Source organism: Saccostrea echinata, unplaced genomic scaffold (genome assembly GCF_033153115.1).
Source record: "Saccostrea echinata isolate AGI-Se365-2 ecotype Australia unplaced genomic scaffold, CSIRO_AGI_Sech_v1 ptg000019l, whole genome shotgun sequence".
Classification (NCBI taxonomy): domain Eukaryota; kingdom Metazoa; phylum Mollusca; class Bivalvia; order Ostreida; family Ostreidae; genus Saccostrea; species Saccostrea echinata.
Window position 1 is genome coordinate 2,008,981 of NW_026889768.1, and position 27,177 is coordinate 2,036,157.

The following is a 27,177-nucleotide window of genomic DNA, read 5'->3' on the forward strand; positions in this document are numbered from 1 at the left end:
AGTACAATTTTTAAAATTTCATTACAAAGGCAAAATGTCCAGAGTAGTGCCAGGTTCAAGAATTTTGGGAACTGTCACCCACGTGGAGTTTGACGCAGGTGTGTGTAACGGATATTGTCAGTTGTGTGAGGAAAACGTTGTCGAAGAACTTGCAGAAAATATTCAGAGTAGTGTAGGAAATTGTGCAGTGTTAGGTGGTAGCCTGGGGAATGATGAAATCGTTTTAGCATTATTTCACGAGGATGATAATTGGTACAGAGGCAAGATTGTCGGAAAAGGCGCCAACGACCTGTCCATCTTTTTTGTTGATTATGGCAACACAGAAACTGTTAGTGCAGACAATATTAGGAAACTTCCTAGTTTGCTGAAGCATGTAGAACCATTGGCAACAAAGTGTGTATTTGTTGATTTCTCTCCAGCAAGAGGTCAATGGACACCAGAGGAAGAGGAGGCGGTAAGAGAGAGACTACTGAATGAAGAATACATGGTAGAAGTTATTCAGAAATCTCCACAGGGATTTTCTGTAAGACTGCACAGTCCATCGGCCAATAGTATTTCTTCACCCAGTTCTATGACATTGCAAAATGTCAATACAAACTCTTGTCATCAGTGTTATATTTCATACATTGAAAGTGCTAATAAATTCTGGGTGCAACTTCAAGAAACAGAAAATGACTTAAGCAATATAATGAGTCAAATTGCAGAATACTGTACAAGTAGTGCTGAAAAACTTGGTAATCCACAAATGGGAGAATTTTGTCTGGCTTATTACAGTGAAGATGAGGCACCATATAGGTCACAGATATTAACAAGCACCTCAGACAAATGCCTTGTGCAGTTTGTAGATTATGGAAATTCAGAATCAAAGTCACACAATGAATTATTATCTCTACCTGCCAAATTCATGAATTTTCCAATTCAAGGTCTTAGGTGTTGTTATAAAACTACCAGAATTAATCCAAGTAAACTGGAGGACAAGCTACAAGAACTTTCGGCTTCTGATGGAGTGGTGAAAGTCAAATTTCTGAGGAAAAGTAATGACGAACACACAATAGAAATAGATGAGATTGAAAAGATGGAAAGCCATGGTAGTTTAAACAGTTCTCAGACATTGGAGTCCCAGCATGAATACCCAGTGTCGTCACTTGTGGGTAATCGGACTTATGATGTATGCATTTGCTATGTGGAGCATCCTGGTCGATTTTTTGTGCAACTTCTCAGTAGTTCTGATACTGTTAGTGATCTGATGGATTTGGCTCATGAGGAATTTATAACTAACAGGCCACTTTCAAGACCCACACCCAAACAGTCATGTTTAGCTAGAATGAGTGATGGTGCAGTGTACAGGAGTTCTGTGGAATCTGTTGGATCTTCTATTAAAGTCACCTCAGTAGACTTTGGGTTTACAGAAACTGTAGATGCGCAAAACCTCCGAGAAATTTCAGAAAAATTGACATCTATCCCAGCACAGTGTGTTCAGTGCACTGTAGACCTGACAAAGATGACACCAGACTACTGGTCAGAAGGAGAAATAGAAATTCTTAAAGGACTTGAGAATGATGTACCCTTGGTATCCATGGTGACATCAAATAGAGGAGGAGTTTACCAGTTAGACTTGTACGATACAAGAGACAAAGACATTGATCGTTATTTGAATGAGGAGTTGTTAGGGGTTAAAAAACAAGGAAAATCTGTGTCATCATACAAAGAATCTGCCAGGCAAACTGTCAGGAGACTAAAGATACCAGAACCAGATGTCGCTGTTGGCAGCACTGAGATGGTTTGTGTCACTGCGATGTACTCCACTAAACAGTTCTACGGCCAGCTGACCAAAGTTCCAGTTGAAAAGTTTGCTTCTCTCCAGGAGACTTTAATGAAGGTGTACGAAATGGGACAGGATGTCATAGCTGACTGTGAGGTGGGAACATTCTGCTGTGCAAAGTACACAGACGGATCCTGGTATAGAGCACTCATTACTTCTGTCACAGGAAGTTCAGCGGAGATCATGTTTATTGATTTTGGTGACTCCTGCACTGTACCCATGACATCATTGTATCAGATACATCCAAGTGTCGCTGACACCCCACAACTTTGTATCATGTGCCAATTTCAGAAACCCCCGATGAGTGTCAGTATGTCAGATTTACAGACTCTTTTGGTTGACAAAGTAGTGGAGGTCAGACTTGCATCAAGGACAGGCAAGTTACTTCATTATTTTCCTATATTCACCTAGTATTTCTGACATCTATGGAAATAAGGTACCAAAAAATTCACAATTTAAAAGTTGTAAATGTTTGTATTTTTGTTAAGTAAATTTTCTCTACTGATTAGATTTTTTTTAAATTTTGCAGATGGAGTATTTCCAACTTTCCAGATTGAATTTACCAGCCATTCAAACAACAAAACTATCACCAGTAAACTCTTTGGGAACCAGCACAGGATCCCGAGACTCCCTCAAGTGGCCCTGCAGAGTGGGTAAGTTTGAGTTAAGGAAGGATAAGTGTAGCTGTGTCATATATAAATGGTACACCATCAGGTAGTGTAGATTCAAATTTGTTCAAATCAGGACCCCTGGGGTCAAATGTTGCATAGGAATATATAGGGAAAACTTCTCAAGAACAGCAAAGCCATGGTTAGTCATATTTAATGGTGTAGATTCAATTTAAAAAAAAAAAAAAAAAAAAATCAAGACACCTAAAAGGGGGGGGGGGGTAGGGTTAGGCCACAATGGGCTATTAAAGGAGAAAAATCTGATGAAAACAGCAGGGCCATAGTTAACTCATTTGAGTGTTGTGGCCCATGGGCCTTTTTAAAAAAATTGTAATTTAATTTTTACTTTCAAAATAACAATGAATTGAGGTTTTATTTCCTGTCAGATCATATAAAATATAAATATTTCCTGTCAGATCATATAAAACCTGTATTTGGATGTAAACGATATGATTATTGATATTAAGAAACAGTGGTGAGAGAAAGGGGATGGTGGCTATTGGTGACCAGGAGGAAGTTATGGTCACTCATGTGGTTGATCCCGATCACTTCCACTGCCAGCTAAGTAAGACTGCAGTCCAGCTTGATGCACTGATGGAGAGTCTGGACAAACACTACTCTGCCCTGGATGAATACGAGGAACAGCTGACCAATGTGTCACTCGGACAGCACTGTGTGGCTAAGTACAGTGCTGACCAGGACTGGTATAGAGCCCAAATTACAGGTCAGTATGTGTAGATATTTCTTCAAGAGGATAAATAACACATACAAACTTTATTCCAGAAATCAGTAATATATCTAGATTTATGTTTTCATAGGTCATGTGAATAATGTTTGCCAAAGTAAGTGTGAAAATTTTGTAAAATTTTATTATGATGTTATGAAATGAAAAAAAATGGTATAGAATTATATTATAGAAAATAGCAGTCACATATTTAAACACCAGAGAAATTATATGATTTCTTTATATTTTAGGAATCTGTGTCTTTTCTATTCAATTGGTCAAAAAAAAAAAATTAATTCCTGCATCAAATATTTTTGGAGTTTAAGTTGAAATGGTGGGGATCGATTTTTTTCAGTGAATACTTTCAATGTCTTGAATTTTTTGCAAACAGGCATGTTGAACAACGGGATGGCTGAGGTGAAGTATATTGACTATGGTAATACAGAATGCTCACCCAAAGAGAATCTGAAGCAGATCAGTGATGAACTGATGACGCTACCACCCCAGGCAGTACTCTGTGGACTTGAAGGTGGGTCACTGCACGTGTATAAAAATTCACACATTTTATATCACATGGGTGTGCATTGCTGTGAACTTAAAATATTAGTTCATCAGTATTTAGTTATTTTTAGCTTACCTGAGCTGAAGGCACAAGTGAGGTATTCTGACAATGATTCATTTTGGTCTGTGTCCAGCGTAAATTATGCACAAATTTTGCTCAGGATGCATTATTTCAATAAATGTGCATCCCAATGGACGCAATAAAGGATGATGTGACATACGGCCCCCGGTAAATTGACAAAAAATTAAATGTCCAACTTTTACTCTAATTTTTGCATGCAACTAATCACTGATATGTGTTCCCTTATGGAAAACTACTTTTAACAAAAATAGAAGCGTAATTTGGAAGATATAGATCTTTCATTTGGGTAGGGGTACCATGTTTACATCCGATTCCAATTGAATTTTGGCCCCGCCCCACTCTTTGAAGCCATTAAAATATACGAGCGCAAGTAGGTACATTTTTGTCCTTTGGCTGGTCTATGTATTTTATTGAAATCTACCTATATGTGAAAGGAGAAAAATGTACCTAACTGCGCTCACATGTTGTTTTTTTAAAAAATGGTTAAATCTAGCTGGCCTTTCCTATTATGAATAGATCGACGAAACTATTTTTTCTGACGTAAGAATAAATTCATATGCTAATCAAGGCACTGGCCATACTTTCTAACTGACCAATCAGCTAAATGAGATGCATTACGAGTGAGTACCACAAAAATACTAAGAAAATTTTATGCTTGGAAAAAAGGCTTTTTTACCTACTTTCCGATAAACAATTTTTTATGCATTTGAGTCACAGATTAGGCACGGATCGACAATTTCCCAGCTCAGAGTTACAAACGATTTATAAATATACATAATTTAAAGTTTTGTAAAGCGTTTGGTGGGCAATTCGCTGGGTCTACACGTATTCCCGAGTATCAGTGAATATGAGTGTCATGTGCATTTCTTGACCCAGAACGGTAAACGCTGAGGTTCCATGCGTATTATTATGTATAAACAGCCTTGACTGACCATTAAAAGTTTTAAATTTGGCAGAGATAATGTGTAAATTGACCTAAACCACGTGTCTGTGATAAAATGTAAACATATAGTGAAAGACAGAATGTTTTTTCGTTCTGTCATCGGATTGGACAATTGTTCTCGCTAAGCGACTATGTGCGAAATAATAACAATAGCCATATAAGGTAAATTTCTCGGACATGCATATCCCTCTATTGTACTAAGACCCGCCTATTCTCTTTTCAGAAAGGAAGATATTGTCACAAACCTGGCCGAATGTTGCTGTCATAGGGTCTAAAAAATCATAGATAATGCAGTAATCCTTATAATTAAAATGTGTCGGAACTATTGAAACTATTCAAAAGGCGTCGTATTCTTTCACTCATGTTTGAAAACTATCAAAATCGTCGTAGATTAAATATAATTCGTCGTAGAAAAAGGGGCCCCAGATAGCAGTTATGTCACATCATCCTTTATAGAAGGACATGCATTATTAAATAAATTGTATAATCTGATTCAAAACTTGACCGATTGCATCATATCCACATGCTAAGCGATATACTTGAACGATTTTAACAGGTATAAGGTTGCCAACAACATGTCAGATTTCACAATTGCAGTTAACAAGCAGTTATCAGAAAATATTTGAAAGTTAGATAGCATAGTTCGATTATCACCGATTATGTCTATACTGTGGAACATTTCTGAAGCGAATACTATACCTTTGTATTTAAGGCCTAAAAAATTAATAACTTGGTTCTCAAGGCCCACTCGCATCTTATTCAACAATGCGCATCACCCATTTTTATCCTCGAATGAATAAAATTTCTCTCATGCGCACGTGCAGTGCCAAAAATAAAAACTGAGTCCCCGACTGCATTTTGACTGCATTTTAGAAATCGGTAAAACATTGGCAAACATCGAAAATGATCCAGACTACCAGACTATTGGCCTAGTTAAAAATTGCAAATATGGCAGTCGAGTTAACAGGTTAAGGCATCAAGATTAAGTTTAGTCATGATGGCATTGATTTCGGTGCAAATTCATAAGAGAATGACTGTAATACTTTCGTGGTACAAAGTTGGGGTTTCTGAAGGTTTTTCCATGCTAGAACTCGGATCAATAACACTCAAAGATGGCTCTCTCAACCTCAGAACATGGACGTCGGCAAGATTCGCAGATTTTATTTAGTCTGGGTAAACCAAAGACTGATAAATTTGACAATCTTTAATAAAATCATAAGTGCTATTTATAGTGCTGAAGCACTCTTAGATTAGATGTGTTACGTAAGCAATTGACCAAATGCATCAAGTGTTGGATTCTGTAAGTTTAACATGTCTGGTTTTTAGGATGCATTCATTACATGAATCATCTGAATGTAGAAAATGTAAGAGAAAAGAGAAAGAAGCAGAAAATAAATGATCTTGATTTCTACACTCAGTGTTGAAGCATTGTTGATTAAAAGTTGCTATTTTTGAAATTATAAAAAAAAAAATGAAAAAATCCCGTCTGTTTTTTAAGAGATAAAAAAAAGGGGGGGGGGAAGCCTCCCTCCCACATTTATTTTTGAGAAAACTGGCCTGAGAACCAAGTTATTAATTTTTTTTTTGGCCCAAGCTGTAACCTGTATCATTTATTTTTTCATTTTTCCTTACAAGCTAAGAAGTAGAAAATTTAATCATTTTTATTTCTATTTTTCATTTCTACTTAAACTTTCTTTACTTTATTCTGCTTTTGTGCATTTTATGACTGATACAATGCAGTGGCGGATCCAGGAATCTTGAAAAGGGGGGCCTGACCAGTTTGAGGTCGGGGTAGGGGCCCACGGCCACACCAAAAAAAATTGATTATTAAATCGTGTATATTTTGGAAACAAAAGTGGGGGGGGGGCTCTAAATCTGCCAGTGCAATGTGTGAGATCGTATGTATGATCTAAAAATAGAACCAAGTGCAGAGTTGACAATATATTATTTTTATGAAATTAATATTACAATATTTTTTGAACTTTATTTTGAAAGCATTGTTTAATTATTCAATACACTGTTTTTTTGTCGTATATACATGCACATATGAATAAACACAGTGATTGGGAGGGCCATCAAGGTCAATGGGACTATGGCACAACTGTCAAAGTTTTTAATGGGCCATTTTGAAAATGAATGGGCCATCTATACATTCTGATGGGCCATTTTAAGAAAAAATGACAAACAAACGTCAAGTATGAAAAGAAACACGTTTCTTCGTTAACCAAATTTTTTTTTTCACTTATGCAGTGTAGCACATTTAAAGGAACCCGCAAACAATATAATTTTCTTGTATTTTGGATCAATAACGTCAAAATTTCAATTAAACATTGGAAATATGTGAGTTAATATACCTTTGTTGTCCTAAATAAAGCACTTCATGTAACAGGAAGCAGTTTTTGCCGCATTTTAACTAGCTGCAATAATGTAGCCCTCTCCATTTTTTTTTTTTTTTTTTTTTTTTTATTTTGGGAGAGGGCTACAACTCCTTAGGATCTCCGTAATGGTGCAAGTGCGGGAGTGATTCACTACCGCACAGATTTCGGCTCAAATTATCAGTAAGTGGGTATTTTGTTAACATATCTTACCTGAACTCATGAAATGTAGTTATGCAGGACATGAATTGATCCAAAAATACACAGAACAATCCGTATATCGGTTATTTTTCGTGTATGTCAACATCACAACTTGAATTTATCCGCCATGTTTACTGACCTTGATCGATTTTATTTTGGGACAACCAATGAGAATTTGGGATCTAGGGGAGCGGATCTGTATGGATTTCCCTTATTATAAGCATAAATATCACTGTTTATACTAAAAATATCACATGGAATGCTTTTATTTATCGATATTTAGTGATACCATACAACACAAACATTTATCAACACCGACATTTACATTATCAAGTGATTCTAAATTTCAAGTGCAAGTCTCAGTACATCACGCGAGAACTGTCATGGCTGCTGAGGTGAACGACTGGAAAACACGCAGATTTATTTTACTTGGTTTTCGCGTATAAAGGGCCATGATGTTGATAGTGAATAAAAATTCCGTCTTATTGGAAGTAAGTTGAATGCAAAAACAATTTATTTTGCCTGCAGTCGCCGTATCTAAAAAATATATTTGCACCATTACGGAGATGCAGTGGAATTGTAGCCCTCTCCTGAAAATATCAGATTAAAAAAAAATTGGAGAGGGCTACATTATTGCAGCTACATTTTAACCAATGAGATTTGTTGTGTTAAAATGACTGCATTTAAAATGAAAGTAAAACAAGCAAGAAAGTCGTACGCAATATATTTCCAACTAACATTGCTAAAATTTGAATGCGCACCTTGGCGCTACCAATGATTGATTTTCACTTCAATGCGACTATGGCATGTGGCGCAAGCTCTTCCCAATCACTGTAAACATACACAGGAAAACAAGTGTATTCTTTAAACACATGGATAGACATTTGAATTACAATGTAAAATTGTATAATATTTATTTGACCTAACAGATGATCATGTATACTTGTTAACTGCTATGCTGAAAATGTTAAACTTTGGTGATGTTTTAAAGGAGTTGCATCACCAACTGGATTCTGGTTGCCGGAGAAAGTGGCTCAGTTTGAGGACCTGGTTCTGGATCAAACATTTAAGGCAACATTCAAGTCTAAGAAGGTAGGAGAGGATATATTGCTGTGTGTTCTGGAGTCTCCTGAGGGTACCAACATCAACAACAAATACGGCACAAGTACCAACTCTCTCGCTACCACAGCCAACAATGAGGCATCCAACAACTTTCAACAAAGGTCAGTCTTAAGGTTGATAAACCCTCTGGTCACTCATTGAAAATGTTGGTTTAACTCTTATGATTTTCCAAAAGAAATGTAATTTATAAGTAAAATAAAAACAATTTTAGCATAGGTTGTGGGCCAAATTGAGACAAAAAAGGCACTTCAACTTGGCTAATTTGTAAAGGATTAATAGACATGTCATTAAGACTTATCTTTCTTATCAGAGTATCAATAAACCTGAAGTTATATTGTGGTATACATGTATGACTAATGATATTTGTATGTGGTAGTCAATTCTTTGCTTAGTATTCTCAGTTTTAAGAAGTTTTATTAATTTGATGCCTTAAATTACTGGTATACTACATATTAGTATAGCGAATAGCAATTCAGAGGTAAATAAAAATCTGCTATAAACACACTTTAAACAGAGGACGATTTGGAGACCGATCCTCAGGTGGGAGATCCAATGATTCAAGACCAGGATTCAGTGGTGGAGACCGAGGAAACCGCCCTGGCTTTGGTGGTTCTAATAATCACAGTAGAGGTTCAGGATTCAATTCTGGAGGATTTGGCAGTAAATCGCCGCCTGGTGGAACCACTTCGGGAGATGGAGACTGGGATGAGACCCCTTCAGCTAGTTCATCCTCACACAGCTTTGGAAGTGGAAGCAGAGCAGGGTTTGGAGGATCTGGTGGCTCTTCTGGAGGAGGATTTGGAGGATCCAGAGGATTTGGAGGAAGTGAGGGTGGATCCAGGGGATTTGGAGGAAGTGAGGGTGGATCCAGAGGATTTGGAGGAAATGAGGGTGGATCCAGAGGATTTGGAGGTAGTGGGGGTGGATTTAGAAGAGAGGGCAGTGACCGAGGTGGTAGTGGTAGGTATAACTTCAATTCTTTAGATCTGTTGAATGTTATTTGTGTGAAATTTTCAATGAGATATGAATTGTTTGTAGATATCACATCCCCATGCATTTTGCTAAATTTGTATCAGTGAAAGTTTTTCTTTGTCTGAGCATTGTGAAAGTAAATAAATTTTTTTTTAAAAAATGAAAAGAGGAATTTTTCTATTTTTTAGGCTGTAGAAAATGTGGAGAGGAGGGCCATTTTGCCCGAGATTGTCCTCAAGGTGGATCAAGTGGAGGAAGAGGTTGTCACAAGTGTGGAGAAGAGGGGCATTTTGCCCGAGATTGCCCAAAAGGTGGCTTTGGAGGAGGGGGTGGAAGAGGTTGTCACAAATGTGGAGAGGAGGGTCACTTTGCCAGAGATTGCCCCAAAGGTGGTCAGAGTGGAGGAAGAGGTTGTCACAAGTGTGGAGAAGAGGGTCATTTTGCCAGGGATTGTACATCAACAAACCAAAGAAGCAAGTATTTGAAGTGAAGCATGCTTAGATAATATTCCAAAAAAAAACTGATACTATGAAATACATAAAAAAAAGACTATCTCTGAAAAAAAAAAAAAACATATCATGAAAAACTGGCTATGGGCAATAATTGTCAGACCAAAATAAATATGTATTTTCTTAGGAAAAATTTTGGATTTAATGCATTCTTTCAGAAATAGTTTTCAGGGTTTAAGTTATTATTTTAATATGTCTGGGGCATCAAGTGTTTCTTGTCCTACTTTCTGTCTTTCTATCCTTCTGATCATGTATAAATTTGAAACTTAATCAGTGTTTTCAATAAGATTTTCAATAGAAGGAAATATATTGGAACAGCAGGAAACCAATCTCGGCGAGGGGTCTGGGGGCCGGCTCAGGCCCCCAGCGGGTCCAGGGCAGAGCCCTGGTAGGGGGCCCAGGGGGGCAAAGCCCCCCGGTCGAAAACGAAAATTGGCATTTTTGACTCAATTTTCTTACCTCTCAGGCCAATAAATTTTTCACATTTCTGTTACTATCAATTACCAAATTTTACCTAATAAAGCCATTTAGAAAACAATTTGTACCCTTTCACTGATTTGTTATATGGACTTTTGACGGACTGATTTTTTTCCCCCTGAAAACTAGGTGTCTGTAAAAACATTAAGACAACTTAAGTATGAAAATTCTAGCACAGACAATTTTTTGTGCTAGAATTTCATACTGAAAATGCTACATAATTTGTCCCTTTCACATTAACTGGTCAGGAAAATTATTCAAAATTAAGGAAATAATTTATTTAAAAATTTAAGAACTTTTTAACACGTAGTGGCGTACAATACCCCCAAAAATTGAAATATTCTGCAATCTAAGACTAAAATATCATAAACCTTTCAATTTATTTACTATTTTATACAGATTGTCAGAACGAAATAATTAAGAAAATGGATACAAATACAAACTACTAGTACATAAAAACCTCTTAAATGTGAAATGTTACACTGTTCCTGTATTTCAAGAGAGCTAACACAAATAAACGAGAATACAAATTTACATTTTCAATTTGAGGAAATTCTGTAAGAATTAATTCCTATGTTCCGCGTCTCAGTCACGTACAGGCGGTTAATTTTGCCGGTTGCCGGCTCTTATTGAAAACACTGTTAATCAGAATAAAATACACTTTTAGTATGTTGTTTTCTTGATTAGAAGTTCTCTTATGTATTAAAGAAATTACTTTGAAGTTGAGATGGTATTTGTGTAAATTTAACAGGTGACAGGGGATTTGGAGGCCGCAGTGGTGGTGGTTTTGGAGGAGGTTCCAGTGGTTTTGGAGACCGTGGTGGCTCCAGTGGATTTGGAAACAAAGGCTCTGGAGGTGGATTTGGAGGGAGGTCTGAGCGTCCTTCAGGAGGTTTCTCAGGGGGATTTGGTGGCAGTTCATCAAAGCCTGCTGCTGAAGATGATTGGGGAGACTCTTCCTCAGATTCCAAGCCCAGAAATTCCTCATCAGGTTTTGGATCCAGGTCTGGTGGTGGATTTCAGGGAGGAAAGCAGGGTGGTGGATTTCAGGGAGGAAAGCCGGGTGGTGGATTTGGAGCCAGTAGAGGGGGTGGCGGTTTTGGTGGTAGCAGTGGAGGTGGAGATAGTGGTGCCAATACAGAAGATGACTGGGGAGACAGTGCCACAACCACACCAGCTGTTACAGTCAAATCACCAGGATGGAGTGCCACACCCAAGAAAGATGGTAATAAGTGGGGGCATGAGGATGCTGACTTGTACAAACTTGCCAGACTCCCATCAGACAAAGCTGTCAAAGTATATGTAGTGTACGTCAAATCTCCCACTGAATTCTGGAGTCAGATGGTAAGCAAGTCAGAAGAGTTGGAGGAAATGATGGAGAAAATGAATGAAGAATACAATGGGTTATTTCCAAAAGAAAGATGTGTCCATGAATATGAAGTAGGAAAACCCTGTGTTGCCAAATTCTCTGAAGACAATAGATGGTATCGAGGGGAGATCTCCGAAGTGGAAGACGACAGAGTGAAGGTTCATTTTGTGGATTATGGGAATACAGAGACTGTGAATAAAGCTGAAGTGAAAGCAGCCAATGCAAACTACATGAGTCTAGAGATACAAGGAGTTAAATGTTCCCTCAGTGGAGTGCTCCAGGAAGACTGGTCAACGGAGGCAATAGAAAAGTTTGAAGAACTGGTCATGGATAAAGAATTACAGGCAAACGTTGTTAATTTTTCTGGCGGATTGTACCTGTTGAAGCTATCGGAGAATGGTGAAGATGTAGCTCAGAGCTTAGCTGATGCTGGACTATGTAAAGTTTCCTCTGCTCCCATTGTCAGTACATTACAAAATCCTTATCCAGCTCTACCTCAGCAAGAAGGAGAGAAAGTCACAGCTTTTGTGTCTTGGATTGAGAACCCTCACAACTTCTGGATCCAACCAGAGGAAAAAGCAGATAAATTAGAAGAACTGGTGGCAGATATTCAAGAACATTATGAAGCTGGAGGCAGTGAACTGGAGAATATTAATCTGGGGGATCCTGTTGTTGCTAAGTTCTCTGAAGATGAGGCATGGTACAGAGCTTATGTAGAGAACATTCAGAGATCAAATATAACAGTCAGGTTTGTGGATTATGGGAATGCAGACGTAGTTACTAAAGATGCACTACGTCAGGTAGAGCAAAAATTCCGTGAAGTCCCTGCTCAGGCTCTGAGATGCAGCCTCTCAGGTGTGAAACCACTACAAACTGGATGGTCAGATGACACCAAGGAGATAATGCAGAGTTTGGTCCCTGATGCTCTCAATGTTTGTTTCATGGAGAAAAACTCTGATGGAACTTGGAAGGTTTCCCTTTCTGCAGGTGAAGTGGATGTGGCAGAAGAGTTGATCAGGGCAGCAGTTGTTAGAAAAGAGACCTCAGATTCCTCAACATCATTTGTGAAGTCAGATTTCCCACCTCAGATCTCCCTTCCTGTAGGCAGTACCCACCAGGTGTTTGTCTCCCACACCAACTCGCCCACCAGCTTCTACTGTCAGTTAGCACAGAATACAGATCAATTAGACACACTGCTCGGAGATATAGAAGAAAAGGTTGAAACTTTAATTCCAGTCGACTGTGTGTTGGAGGGCATGGCATGCATGGCAAAGTACAGCGTAGACGAAGCTTGGTATCGATCCATAGTCACTAGTGTCTCAGGAAACACAGCAGATGTCTTATTTGTAGATTATGGGAATTCAGAATCAATTTCTATGGAGAGTATTTGTAATATTCCGACAGAACTCCTTAAACTTGAACCACAAGCCATACACTGCAAATTGTCAAATCCAGAGGGTGTTGGAAATGATTTTGGAGACCAAGTAGCAGATAAAGAAATGACCCTGAAGGTTGTAGGACAGTCTCCCGTGTGCTTGACAGTAGAGCTCTTCTTTGATGATGGAAAACCAGTGTCGGAACCCAGGAGAGAAGCACCAGAAACTGAAGCAGAGGAGGCTCCAGTATATAAACATATCAATTACACAGAACCAACCGGAACTCAAATTAAATGTTTTGCTACATATGTAAAATCACCCTCCAAAATCTACTTGCAGAAAGAAGGGTGTGAAGAACCACTGGAAACCATGACAGCAAAACTACAGCAGTCAGTAGGTGCATGTTCTCTCTTAGCTAACCCAAAACCAGGACAGATATGTGGAATGATATACTCTGAAGACAAGGCATGGTACAGAGGAGTTATAGAGGAGATTAATGCAGGAAAAGCTAAAGTAAGGTTTATTGATTACGGCAATAGCGAGGAAGTGGAAACAAGTTCACTGAAAAACCTTCCATCAGAATTTGCATCATTACCACCATTTGCATATGCATGTTCTTTGTGTGGGGTTTCTTCACTGGAGGGAGACTGGAGTTCAGAGGTCACAACCCAGCTGGAGTCCCTGATTGTAGACAAAGACCTGACCTGTACTTTTGTAACTGGATCTGAGGTGAAGCTAGAAGTGGAGGGTAAAGATTTGGGGAAGTCTCTGGAGGAAGCCAGCCTGGTAAAGTATGAGGAGAGTTCCTGTACTCCTGAGGAACCAGAGCCAGTCCGTGTGACTTGTTTAGAAGAGCAAATCGTTCCCACAGAGGCAACTGCAGCTTATGTCAGTCATAGTGACAAAGATCAGTTCTTTCTACAGTTAGCAAGTCAAGAGGATACACTAGGAGAAGTTATTGAAAACATTCAGAATCACTGTGAGAAGGCCAAACCTTTGACAGATGTAGCAGTTAATGATTACTGCTGTGCCAAGTTCACTACAGACAATTCTTGGTACCGGGCTCTTGTCACAGACATCAAAGGTGAAATGGTGGATGTTCTATTTATAGACTTTGGAAATAGTGACACAGTCACTACAGATAACTTGCGTACTCTTGGAATTGTGAGCCCAGCTCTGGCTTACCGATGCTGTCTGACTGGATGTACAACTATGTCTACAGAGCAACAGGAACTGTTCTCCAAGCTGTCATTGGATGCTGAGGTTACTGTGACATTTGACAAACAAGTGGACAACAAACATGAAGTAACAATGGTGCTAGCAGATGATCATAGTATAAATAAAGAGATTATACAGTTAGGTGAGTCTTAAAACTGAACCTGAAAGTCTGTGTTGTTCATGATAATTTGATGGCTTGCTTTTTGAGGTGATGTTTAGTTTACAATGAAGAAATGCATTAGAAACAGTGTTTTGTCTCCTACAGGTGGAGGTGAACCAGAGGTGACTAGTCACTCTGCTGATCTCTCAGAAATGGAAGAAAGACAAGACACTGGTAATAATTCAACACTTGCACCATTTTTCTGAATGTAAAAGTACATGTAATATATGTCTGATTTTTATGCAGTTTGTTGGCTTTGTGGATACAGTTCAATAATTAGTCCCCTACCGGTGAAACCGGAGGGGACTATAGGTTTCCTCTGAGTCTGTCCGTCCGTCTGTCCGTCCGTCCGTCTGTCTGTCTGTCTGTCTGTCCGTCTGTCTGTCTGTCCCTCTGTCTGTCTGTCAGTCTGTCCCACTTGGTTTTCCGCAGTTTTTTCCTAAACGCTTGCAGATATTGAGCTGATTTTTGGTATGTGAGTGTATCTTGATGAGTTACAGATCAAGTTTACATTTCGTTCCGCTTCATTGATTTTTGACGGAATTACGGCCTTTTCAATTTTTACGGGTTTTCCGCAATTTTCTTCTATACGCTTGTAGATATTGAGCTGATTTTTGGTATGTGGCTTTACCTTGATTAGTTATAGATCAAGTTTGCATTTCGTCCCGCTTCATTAATTTTTGACGGAATTATGGCATTTTCAATTCTTAACGGGAACGGAACCAGATTACACTTGCCGGTAGGGGACTAGTATTGCTAATGCAATACTCTCAGAATGCTTGTTTTACTTGTTACAGGTCTGAACACAAAAACAAAATTGTGTATGTTAACAATTAATGAAAGCTGTATAAAGTTTAAATCATCTTATATACATGTAAATGTTTGATCTTGTAGCTTCCCAGTCGGTGTTGATGGATGAGTCCCATATAACCCTGGATGAAACAGGCTTTGATGAAGCTGAACTTAACGTCACATGTAATGGAACGAGTAAGTGGCATGAAAAGTTTCTGTAAATTTCATATTTATAAATTTTCAACATTCATTTGACTGAAAAATATTTTTGTAAATTTATTTATTCTTTTTCTTCAACGGCTTAGCCAAGATCAGGTGCCCATTTCCAACCAAATGATGTTATATAGATGTAACTCTTTATAGTTACATCTAATCTAAATGTCTTTTGTTGCATTGCAAAGATCAGAATGAGAGCTTTCCATTGGTATATAATATCACATATATAGTATCTGCATCTTTGAAAAAACAACAGAATAAAGTCAAAGATCCATCAATTTTGAAGCGTTATGCTGTTGCACTTGGTTTTTTACATTTTAAAAAATGGTTAACTAAAATTATTTTGAATGAAACATTCCAAAATTGATATACTTAATTATAGAGAAATCACTCTGGTTTAGTTTATTTTTTACAGAAAAGAAAAAGGATAAAAATTGTGGAAATTATGAATAAATGTGTGCAGATATACCTTTGTTATATAATTTAAGATTTATCAATGTTGGAATACATGCATAATTTCTAGCCAAAAAAGAGCAAATATTATGTGTTTAAAATTTTTATTTTACTTAAGAAGAAAAGTACTATGAGAAAAATATAGTGGTTATATGGTAAAATGTGTGCATATTTTGTAATTTTTTTCCATACTGGTCTAATCTTTTGTATAGTCCGTAGCCCCATATTTCATTCTACTTTGTGTTCAACAAAAGAACGTATAATTATTCATGCTCTTGTTTAATATTTTCACAGGTACCAGTAAAGTAAAAAACAGTAATGAATATAGCTTTTGCGCTAACACCAAAAGAAGTTTTTGAAGAATGATTGGTGTCCGTAGCCCTGTATAGTCCGTAGCCCTAATATAATAACTTCCAGAAAGTCATATACATTATTGACACAATAACTACAATACAATAATATGTTTATTCAAACAAATGCAATGTTTTTAAATACAAATACCACTGTAATTAAAGATAAAATGTCTGAAAATTAACATTTTTCAACTAAAGGCTTAGTCTGTCCTGTTATCTTTGTGGTCAAAACATATTTCTAAATATACATGATAAAGTTTTCCTTCTTGTGATACATATTAAGATTCCATTTGGAAAAATTAGCATTAGAATATTTTTAAAAGAATATTTGGCCACACAAATCCTACTTACAAAAGGGCTACGGACTCTACAAATAAATTTAGCAAATTTACAGACCATATAACCATACTTCTGTATTAGGAAGAATTATTTTTTCCTACATGCATCTACTGCAAAATGGGACTTCAATGGTTTATTTTTTTTCTCACCAACCAGTCTTAACATCCCATAGTGGGATTTGATCCCAAAACGTAAGGATCAACTCCTTACTTTGCAATTTACTAAAAAGTGAGACCTTCACTCTTATAATTGTGCCACCCAATCTTCTTGTCACTGAATTGTTAATTAAAAAAAAACATTGATTCTTTATGGATAAATATTGTACTAATCATGTTTTTACTTCAAATGGTCAATCATATTTTGTAATTTTTTATGAATTACACCATATGATCATGATAAATTATATACCGATACACCTTTTGAATGACCACCTTGAGCTCTATGTATTACATTAAAATAAAATCAAAAAAAAAAAAAAAATGGAGCAATATAGTCTGTAACCCCCCCCCCCCCCCCCTAAAAAAAATCATGCCCTGACTTAAGTACAGCTCCTCTTGCTTTTATTCATTAATAGTTTGAACACCAATAATGCTTTAATTAGTTGAACTGGAATTTCATTTGGCGTTGAAAGCACACAGTACATTAGACAATTGATTTTTAAATATGGTATTATAAATACTCAAACTAAGTGGCTTGAACTGTTATAGAATACCAAATAATTAAAAAAAATTGCCACAAATTTGATCATACAATTATATTTTCTTTAAGTTGATTGTCCACAATAGAGATGTTAAACAGTATAGTCCGTAGCCCCATTGCTCACATGAAATTCAGTCTCATAGATGCTAAATTAAAGCTCATTCTTGTTCTTTAGATGGTCTTAAACTATATTTTTTTTTTATCAAAACACCAATTACGTGTAATTCTGACATGTATTATTTTGTTCTGACAATTCATATTTTACTCGTATTGTGAATTTATTTGAAGTTTTTGTTTTATTTTGTTAAATTTTACAGGATTTTTGTATAAATTGATTCAATATCCAAACGAAAGGATTTATTAAACATGTGTGAACTCCATGATGATAATTTTAAGAAATATTTACTGATACAGACAACTATATTTCTATGGTCTCTCAGTAAATGAAAAATGCTACATGTATAGTCCGTAGCCCGAGGTCTCAAAATTGTCAATCAAAAAATATCTGACACATTTTTTCTCTGAGTATTACCAAATAAGTTTGAAATTTTCATCCCCATATACAGTATCTTTAGAAAAATTGAAAGTACTTAATGTACTTTTGCTTCAAATGTCTAAATATTAAGAGTAGAAAAACTCCCAGAGATTAATAAATTTACCCATGTCCTTTATATACTGTAACATTTTTGATGGAAATGAGTTATGTGATTTTTTTGTTCAGACAATATTTTGTGAAGAGTTTGTATTTGAATTATACTTGTTTTGTTTAGTTGAATATGATAACGATAAATGTTATGCCTGAATATGTATAGTCCGTAGCCCACTTGGGTCTCTGCTAAAGTAAGAGTGAAATCTTTTTAACCGCTCGACAGAAATGAACAGAAATTTCAGACAATCTGCCAAAAGGATGTAGTGTTACATAGAACATACTTGTAATACGATTCATTAGACTTCATTTTTTGGTTAATCTGCAACCAACATGGGCACCTGATCTTGACCAAGCCATCAATCCTTTACCCAAATTTGCAAGAGATATATTCAAAAAAAGTTATCTTGTTAGTTATTTTGCTTATTTATTGGAGAGCTTTGTTGCAACAGATGAATCGTCAGAGGAGGAGGAGGACACAATCTCAAGTGTGAACGAGCTGAAGGCTGCTGCCGTCCAAACGGAGGATAGAGTGGAGGTCAACGTCAGCTGTGTTTACTCCCCGAGCTGTTTCTACCTCCACATTGGTGACCCCGCCCCCCTCAATGACCTCCTGGACCAGATGTATGAGTTCTACAGCAATACGCCCATATCATCCTATAAAATAGAAAAAGTGGCAATCAACACACCTTGTGCTGCCAAGTTTTCTGAGGATTCATCCTGGTATCGAGCTGTCATCAAAAAACAGGTAGATGTGGATAAAGTGGAGGTGATATTTCTGGACCATGGCAATATAGAGGTGTGTGCCATTTCTGATCTCCGCCGTCTTCTGAAACGATTCTGTGACCTTCCAATCCAAGGTGTGGAGTGTTCCCTTGCTGGGGTGAGGTCTAAGGATGGGCCGTGGAGCAAGGATGCCACAACTCTCTTCACAAATCTTACTGAGGAAAAGTAAGTAATACTGACATAATGTGATCTGTTTAATATTTAGCTAGATCTGAATATTGCTCATGTTTCTGTGCTTATTAACTAAAAATTACAACTATTGTAACTTGAACCTAATTCTAGATCTATAGATAAAGTTTTCAATTACCTCAGTATCTTTGAAAATAAACTAAAATTTAAATGTATTCTGATAAAGAATGTATTCTGATAAAGAATGAACACAAACTTTATTTGTAAATCAAAGTAAGGAATGTTCACTGTTGCAGAGATACTTGTATATCAGACTTTTCATAAAAGGTTAATTCAGCTGTTGAAGGAATTAATTGCAAAACACACAAGGAGATTCCCTTAAGAAGTTAAACTTGTAATATAATGTAAATTTGACAGGACTTTACTAGCAGACATTCTTAGCCTTGGAGATGATAACAGCTGTATTGTACATCTTCTTCACATGGGTCTGTCGATCAGCGAGCGTCTGATAGAGGAAGGATATGGGGTACAGGCGACCACGCCGGTCACCATCAGTAAGAAAGTGAAGCGTGTTTTTTCTGACTCCAGTGATGTAGCTACCCCCTCACTAAAGCTATCTGAGGAGTGCTCAACAGTGAAGGAAGAACGGGACATTCTGTATGGGAGGTTAGTTATCTTAACATATTCAATACCTATACATGTACAGTGTAGAACAGGACATTCTGTATGGGAGGTTAGTTATCTCAACACTGTACAGATGTATTCAGTACTTATACATGTAGAACAGGACATTCTGTATGGGAGGTTAGTTTTCTCAACACTGTTCAGATGTATTCAATCCCTACATATACAGCAAGCAGGAAAATTTTGGAGGATGTCAGAAAAAGACCTCATTCCCAAATTTTGATTATATGTTAGGGGGTAAAAATTTTAAATACAAATTTCTCTGTTACATGTGCCTCATTGTTTTTGAGAAATTATTCTGGAGAGGGAAATCAATCCCAAAAATATTTGCATATTAAGAGAAATACCGACACAGTAAATCAATGTTTATACATTATGATGTAGGTTTACCCCGGAAGCTGTAGAAGCAGACACCGAGTATGTAATCACTCTCAGTCATATTGAAAACCCTGAAAATTTCTGGTGCCATATAGTGGACAAGGTGGCAAGTCTAGATGAACTGATGGACAAGATGCTGATAAAATACTCTGCTGACCGTAAAAGTGACCCGTGTCCAATGTCGGAAAATAAATCTGAGTCTGTATCAGAGGAGGGTGTACAGAATGGAGAGAATGATTGTAATAAAGGGATAGGTAAAGAGCTGGAGGACATCAAACCAGGAACTTCTTGTTGTGTGCTTTTCCCAGTGGATGGTCAGTATTACAGATCTGTAGTCCAAGAGGTAGATGAGGACAAAGTTAAAGTGTTTTTTGTGGACTTTGGAAACCAGGAGATTGTGAGGAAGTGCAATATTTTCCTGCTTTTAGATGTTTTTTGCGAAATGTCTTCTCAAGCTATTCACTGTCGCCTTGGTGGCATTATCAGTCAGTCCTGGGATTCGAGCTCCTGTGGAAGATTTGATGAGCTGACTGAAGATAAAGAACTTCTAATGTATGTAACAGAAAAGTCAGAGATTGGGCCACACTTTGTAGAACTGTCTGATGATGAGACCTCCATCACTAGCTGTCTGATAGACGGAGGGTACGCCCAGCCAGACCACACTACAGATGAGGAGGAGTCGATTGATCTTGTATCCCTGTTCAGTCCATACTCTTGGACTTTATTATCCTTGGATATGGAGTATGACGTCATGGTTACCTCTGCAGACAATCCTCTACAGTTTTATGTCCAGCTCAATGACTGTAATGAGTTGTCAAAAATTGAGGAGGAGATAAGCAAGTGTGTAGAAGAAAACCTGCAGAAGTTGTCTGACATCAAGGAAGGTGTTGCTTGTCTTGTTCTCAGTCCAATGGAAAAACAGTATCAAAGAGCCAAATGCTTGAAAGTCTTCCCTAATCAGCAAGTACAGGTTAGTTGTATGAAATTAAGTAGGACTGTCACAGTTCCAAAATTTTTGGGGTTGGTTCAGTAAATTTTTTTCTCAGTTTTGGGTTTTTTGGTCCGGTCCTTTACATCATTTCATGAATTAAACTTGAAAAAACTTTATTTGTCATAAAATTTCACCTTTAAAACAATGTGTTAACCTGTAACCATGCTGATGTCGGTATATCATCAACTAGGGCCACTATTATGGACAACATATGACCACTGTTGCTCGTTTCAATAATTATTCCATCCTTTCGTGACAAGTGTTTTGTCATGGATGAAGTAGATTTCAGTTGTAATGTTTATTTATCACAGTTAATGTCTTGATTCTTTGATTTCATCACCATGTTTTGGTATATAAACAAAACTAGACCCACACCTTAATCTGGAAAAATGTAACTGAAACTGAACCAAACAACTTGGACTGCGGTTTTTGGTTATTTCAGGGAACTGTGAAAGCCCTGATATTAAGATTTATAAGCATTTCTATAGGATTTCCTTGACTTGATGATATTGCTATTGTAAATTACTTATTCTTGCATTCTCTTTGATGAAAGTTAAAGTTCAGTTATCAATCAGAACAAACATTTTTAACACAATAATAATCAAAGGTAAAAAAAAAAATAATTTCATTTTGTATATAGTAACTGAGAGAGAAGTTCTGCTATTAAAAATAGACACAGGTACAATGTACATGCAGAAAGAAATGTATTTTAGGTTTTATTGGTGGACTTAGGTGAAAAACTGACCACTAAGATGGACTGTGTGTACAGTATACCAGACTCCCTAATCCAGATACCTGCTCAGGTCTCTGTGTGTGCCCTGACAGACATATTTTCTCTGACAGGAAGCTGGAGCAAGGAAACCAGAATATTTTTCTCAAGTGAGACTTGCATATGTTTTTCTTTTTCATACAATAGTTGTTTAACTTGCATCAAGGTAGATCATTAACAATTTTTAGCATTGTCAAGTCAGATTTTTTTCTCTGTTAGTATTAATGGCCATATTTGTACTTTTGGATAGATCATGTCCAGGATGTTTCCATTATGTATGTGCGTCATAAGACGGAGTGTGGGGTGTACAAGGTGACCTTGGACTACGAGGGACAGGAACTGAACCGTCTGATGGTGGATTTAGGTTTTGCCAGAGCTGAGACAGACACCACACTGTTTGAACAAATGATGGAGAGCTCCGGTGATCTAGGTGTGTTCCTATAAGATAGACAAATCTGGTTTGTTGCTAAAGAATACTTTAAATCATCTATGGCAGACATGATAGAATGCATTAAATGGGCTAGGATAGGCTTGTCACAGGATTTTGTAAGTTTGCAGTAATTTCTCAGATCTAGACCATTTCTGAATTTAAAAAAGGGTTCAAGGTTTCTAGCTGGCATTTTTTACTTGTATTCTTGTAATCTGAGTATATATTTGTTGTACAAAAAAAATGACATTATTTTATGCTTAAATTTTCTGTTTCAAAGAAACTTCCTTTAATGAGCTGGCCCTAGAAAAACAGAATTCTTTTGGCAGTGAAGAAGATGGAGAAGGTAAAAAGATTCTCAAAAAAATTCTAAATCATTTTTCTCAAATAATTACATGTTTTTTTTTCATCAAATGAATACAAAATCAGTTAAAGCTTAGAGGATTTGATTTATGTATTATCTTTTTAATAGTATATAATTGATAAGTGTAGAGTAATTGATTTGTTACTTGTAGGTAAATCCCTTAATTTGGACTCAACCCTGGAAACAACAGATGCCTCTGTTTGCATGTGTCATGACTCAAGCCTGGAAACAACGGGAGCTTCTGATAGCTTCCATTTCATCAATCTCAAGAAAGGTTAACATTTTAGTTAAAAAGATCATAAAAATTGTCATATGTTCTTGAGTCTTCACATCAACCGTGTCACTAAAATGATCAATTGTTTGTTTTCATCCTTGTTGTGTAACGTGTTACCATAACCTTTTAATTTAATAATATGTGTAAGAAATCAATAATTGTACAGGACATTAATGTAATTTTGCTTCGGTTAGAGCCTCTGTTATTTTTCCAATGCAACAATGAAAACTGCAGTCCCATCATTTTTCATTGATTTGGTGGCCGAAACAGACCACAAACTTAGATGATCAACCAACTTCAAATTTTACAAATTACGTAATAAGATTAAGAAGCTGTTCTCAGATTTACCTATTAACAAAGTTTTAAATTTTTGCAAAAACAAAAATAATTGATCCCCAAAGAAAATAATGAATCCACATTAACAGAAGTTTGACAACTTTCATTTTTACTGTCTCTGAAATGAGTAGTTCTGATTTTACAATGAAAATTTCTGATATGAAGAATGCTGCTTGTACAGCTCTAAATTGAAGATCTGGATGTAAATTTAATGTAAACTAGAAAGTTACAAGCAGAATTAAATTTTGGTCATAGTCGTAAGTTCTTTTGTAAAATGAGCCCCAGGTTTTTATGTAGCATGTATTTGGAGCAAGTTAAAGTTTGAGAAGCAGTTTTTATTCCAAAGTAACTATAAGCCCCTTGGTGACCAAACTTGCATGTATGATTCATCTAGGGATGGACACTAACAGTTTGCTTTAGATTCTGGATCTGACCTATATTTATTGAAGCAGGTCCATTCCCAAGTAACTAGAAGCCATATGGTGACCAACCAACCTGTTTCAACAAAGATGATTATGGAGTAGTATATTGAATCTGTTTAATGATTTTGATGTTATTTTTTCTTCTTACAGAGAGGGAAGCAGAGGAAGATAAGACAGAAGGTACAGTCATTTTAAATTTTTCCTCAGTGTATGCTGAAACTGTGATTTTATGGTATAGATTATGTTAAGTACCAGATAGGCATAAAGATGCTTTATGAATTTTAGTGATTTTTAGCTCACCTGAGCCGAAGGCTCAAGTGAGCTTTTCTGATCACATTTTGTCCGTCGTCCGTCCGTCCGTCTGTCCGTCTGTCCGTCTGTCTGTCTGTCTGTCCGTCCGTCTGTAAACTTTTCACATTTTTGACTTCTTCTCAAGAACCACTGGGCCAATTTTGACCAAACTTGGTACAAAGCATCCTTGGGTGAAGGGGAATTTAAATTGTTAAAATGAAGGGCCATGTCCCCTCACAAGGGGAGATAATCAAGAGAAGACAAAAATAGGGTGGGGTCATTAAAAAATCTTCTTCTCAAGAACCACAGGGCCAGTAAAGCTGAAACTTATATGGAAGCATCCTGGGGTAGTGTAGATTCTAAATTGTTCAAATCATGATCCCCGGGGGTCGGGTGGGGCCACAATGGGCGATCAAAGTTTTACATAGGAATATATAGGAAAAATCTTTAAAAATCTTCTTCTCAAGAACAGCAAAGCCATGATTGGTCATATTTACATGGAAGCATCCTCAGGTATTGTAGATTCAAGTTTTTATTCAAATCATCACCCCGGGGGTCGGGTGGGGCAACAATGGGTGATCAAAGTTTTACATAGGAATATATAGGAATAATCTTTAAAAATCTTCTTCTCAAGAACAGTAAAGCCATGATTGGTCATATTTATATGGTAGCATCCTCAGATAGTGTAGATTCAAGTTTGTTCAAATCATGACCCCCGGGGGTCGGGTGGGGCAACAATGGGCGATCAAAGTTTTACATAGGAATATATAGGAATAATCTTTAAAAATCTTCTTCTCAAGAACAGTAAAGCCATGATTGGTCATATTTATATGGTAGCATCCTCAGGTAGTGTAGATTCAAGTTTGTTCAAATCATGACCCCTGGGGGTCGGGTGGGGCAACAATGGGCGATCAAAGTTTTACATAGGAATATATAGGAAAAATCTTTAAAAATCTTCTTCTCAAGAACAGCAAAGCCATGATTGGTCATATTTATATGGTAGCATCCACAGATAGTGTAGATTCAAGTTTGTTCAAATCATGAACCACTTTTTTATTTGAACTTTTCAACCTTTCAAGACTGAACTGATTTCTGCATTTTCCTAGCCATAGTGCTCAGGTGAGTGATGTGGCCCCTGGGCCTCTTGTTTTCATGAAAGGTACTATAATTTTTTTCCCACTTATCTTTGATTCAGATCAAGAGTTAAAAGAGGAGGATGAATTTTATGATGCTGTTGATGAAGAAGGGGAAAAACAGACTCCAACAAAGGACCCACTGAATGATGTGTCTAATGACAAAGAATCCGAATTGACATCAAGTCCAGCAAAGTCCAAAGAACCAAATGATCAGTCTGAAGTGGAGAGCCAAGGAAGGTCTGTCAAGGAGGAAGAGCAGTTGGAAGATGAAGAGGTCACCAGAGGTGAGAAGATGGATGACAACATTAACAACAACTGTGAGGAGCCTGAGGATATGAGGACCGAGGACTTGTCCTCACTCAGTGGGGAACACCAACCTGATGTCAACAGTGAGGAAAAGAAAGGGGAAGCAACTGTAGACAAAATGAATGAGGACAAACATGATATAGTAGGAGATGTGATAGATAATGAGGGCATTAAGGAAGAAGTTAGTCGGGAGAATGAGGATAAACCTGATCCGGAGGAAGATGTGGCAGAGAGCGAGGGCATTAAGGAAGATGTGGCAGAGAGTGAGGTCATTAAGGAAGTGGATGTTTGTCAGGAGATTGAGGATAAGTTAAATGTAGATGATGATACAGGAAACAGGGAAGATGTTAGTCAGAAAGAGTGTGAAGATGATAGTAAGAAAGAGAGTGAAGATGCAAGTCTGAATGAAAGTGAAGATACTGATGTCATCAAAAGAGATAGTGAAGATACTAGTCAAAAAGACAGTGAAGATATTGGTCAGAGAAAGAATGAAGATGGTAGTAATCAAGAGACTGAAGAAGCTGATGCAGATAGCAAGAAAAGTGAAAATGATGGTCAGAGAGATGAAGTTTCTGAGGAAGAGACCCAAGGGAAAGAGGTGTGTGAAGGTGAAGACTCAGGAAAGGTTGTGGAGGAAGAATTCAAAAACACTGATTCCAGACAGAGTGATTCTGAAGATGTCTGTGGTAAGGAGGACGGGAATGGTTTGGTTAAAGATAAAGAACAGTCTGATTCTAAAGAAGAAAAAGAAAATTTGGAGCACTGTAGTGACAGAGTGATTGCCAATATTGACAGCGAGGGAGAAAACTCAGATGATCCATCAGACACGGAGATCGAAAATACGGAAGGATTGGAGGGGGGTGGAAATGGAGAGGATAGATTAAAGGAAGTCAAGGAGGCAGCTGATTATAAATAGGTTCAAATAAAGTAGGGATTTCTTTTTAGTTGGTCATTTCTGTTGATGAGCATTGAATATCAAATGTGAATTATATTTGCCCAATTTTTGATATGCTTATTTGCAATCGTGTATTTTTTTTTTTTACCTAGTTGTGACACATCCATTTAGTTTGTGTTATCCATCAATGGGTATATGTTTTGCTGTTTATTTTTGGTGCCAATAGTTATTTTCGAATGTTGTAGTATTTAGTTTCATTTTAAAGTTTGTGCAAAACATTGCTGATCACAGAACATGTATGACATATTGTTATTCAATAAAACAATTTCTTGATGTTGATTTATTTTACAGACCTAAAATATAGATAAGGACAAGTAATAGTTCAAGATGCACAAATGCAACACTATGTGATGGATATCATTAACTTGTTTCAGATCACCGAAGTTTGGGCCTTTCTGGAATATGAGAGTGAGCAGTATCTTTTATTCTGCCTTACAACATCATCTGAGAGAGTGGTAACATGGTTGAAATCTTTCAATAAAGTAAAGGTGTTGCTAGGTTTGAACTTATGCTTACAAGGATGGATCATATGTAGAATAAAAACAAAGGAGAACAAGATGTGTTTGTGAAACACTGATGCCCCCGTATGGCAGCTTATAGCGAAGGTTAAACTTTCTAAAATGCAAGTCAAACTCCAGGTCAAGAGATTAAAAATGTTGGTACCAAAAGTAAGGTCTTGTCTCGAGGAATATACCTGTGAAATATGAAAGCCATAGCACCAACCATTGAAAAGATTATGGAGAAGGTTAAAGTTTTTCAAAAGTAAGTCAAAAATCAAGGTCAATGGGCCAAAGTTGTTGGTATCAAAAGGAAGGTCTTGTCACAAGGAATACACGTGAAGTATGAAAATCC

The 27,177-nt window shown here is 37.1% G+C and overlaps 1 protein-coding gene across 1 annotated transcript; it reads left to right on the forward strand.

The window, feature by feature from the left end:
- Positions 1-26,602, forward strand: LOC133189557 (uncharacterized). Its single transcript, XM_061324925.1, has 20 exons — positions 1-2,198; positions 2,352-2,475; positions 2,958-3,214; positions 3,606-3,743; positions 8,368-8,599; positions 9,013-9,323; positions 9,402-9,449; positions 9,659-9,947; positions 11,260-14,561; positions 14,685-14,753; positions 15,474-15,566; positions 18,530-19,028; positions 19,410-19,658; positions 20,061-21,024; positions 21,759-21,924; positions 22,065-22,244; positions 22,522-22,587; positions 22,757-22,879; positions 23,788-23,817; positions 25,124-26,602. The coding sequence occupies exons 1-20, from the start codon at positions 35-37 to the stop codon at positions 26,284-26,286; spliced, it is 10,467 nt and encodes a 3,488-aa protein (XP_061180909.1). The 5' UTR covers positions 1-34; the 3' UTR covers positions 26,287-26,602.
- The last annotated feature ends 575 nt before the right edge of the window (positions 26,603-27,177 follow it).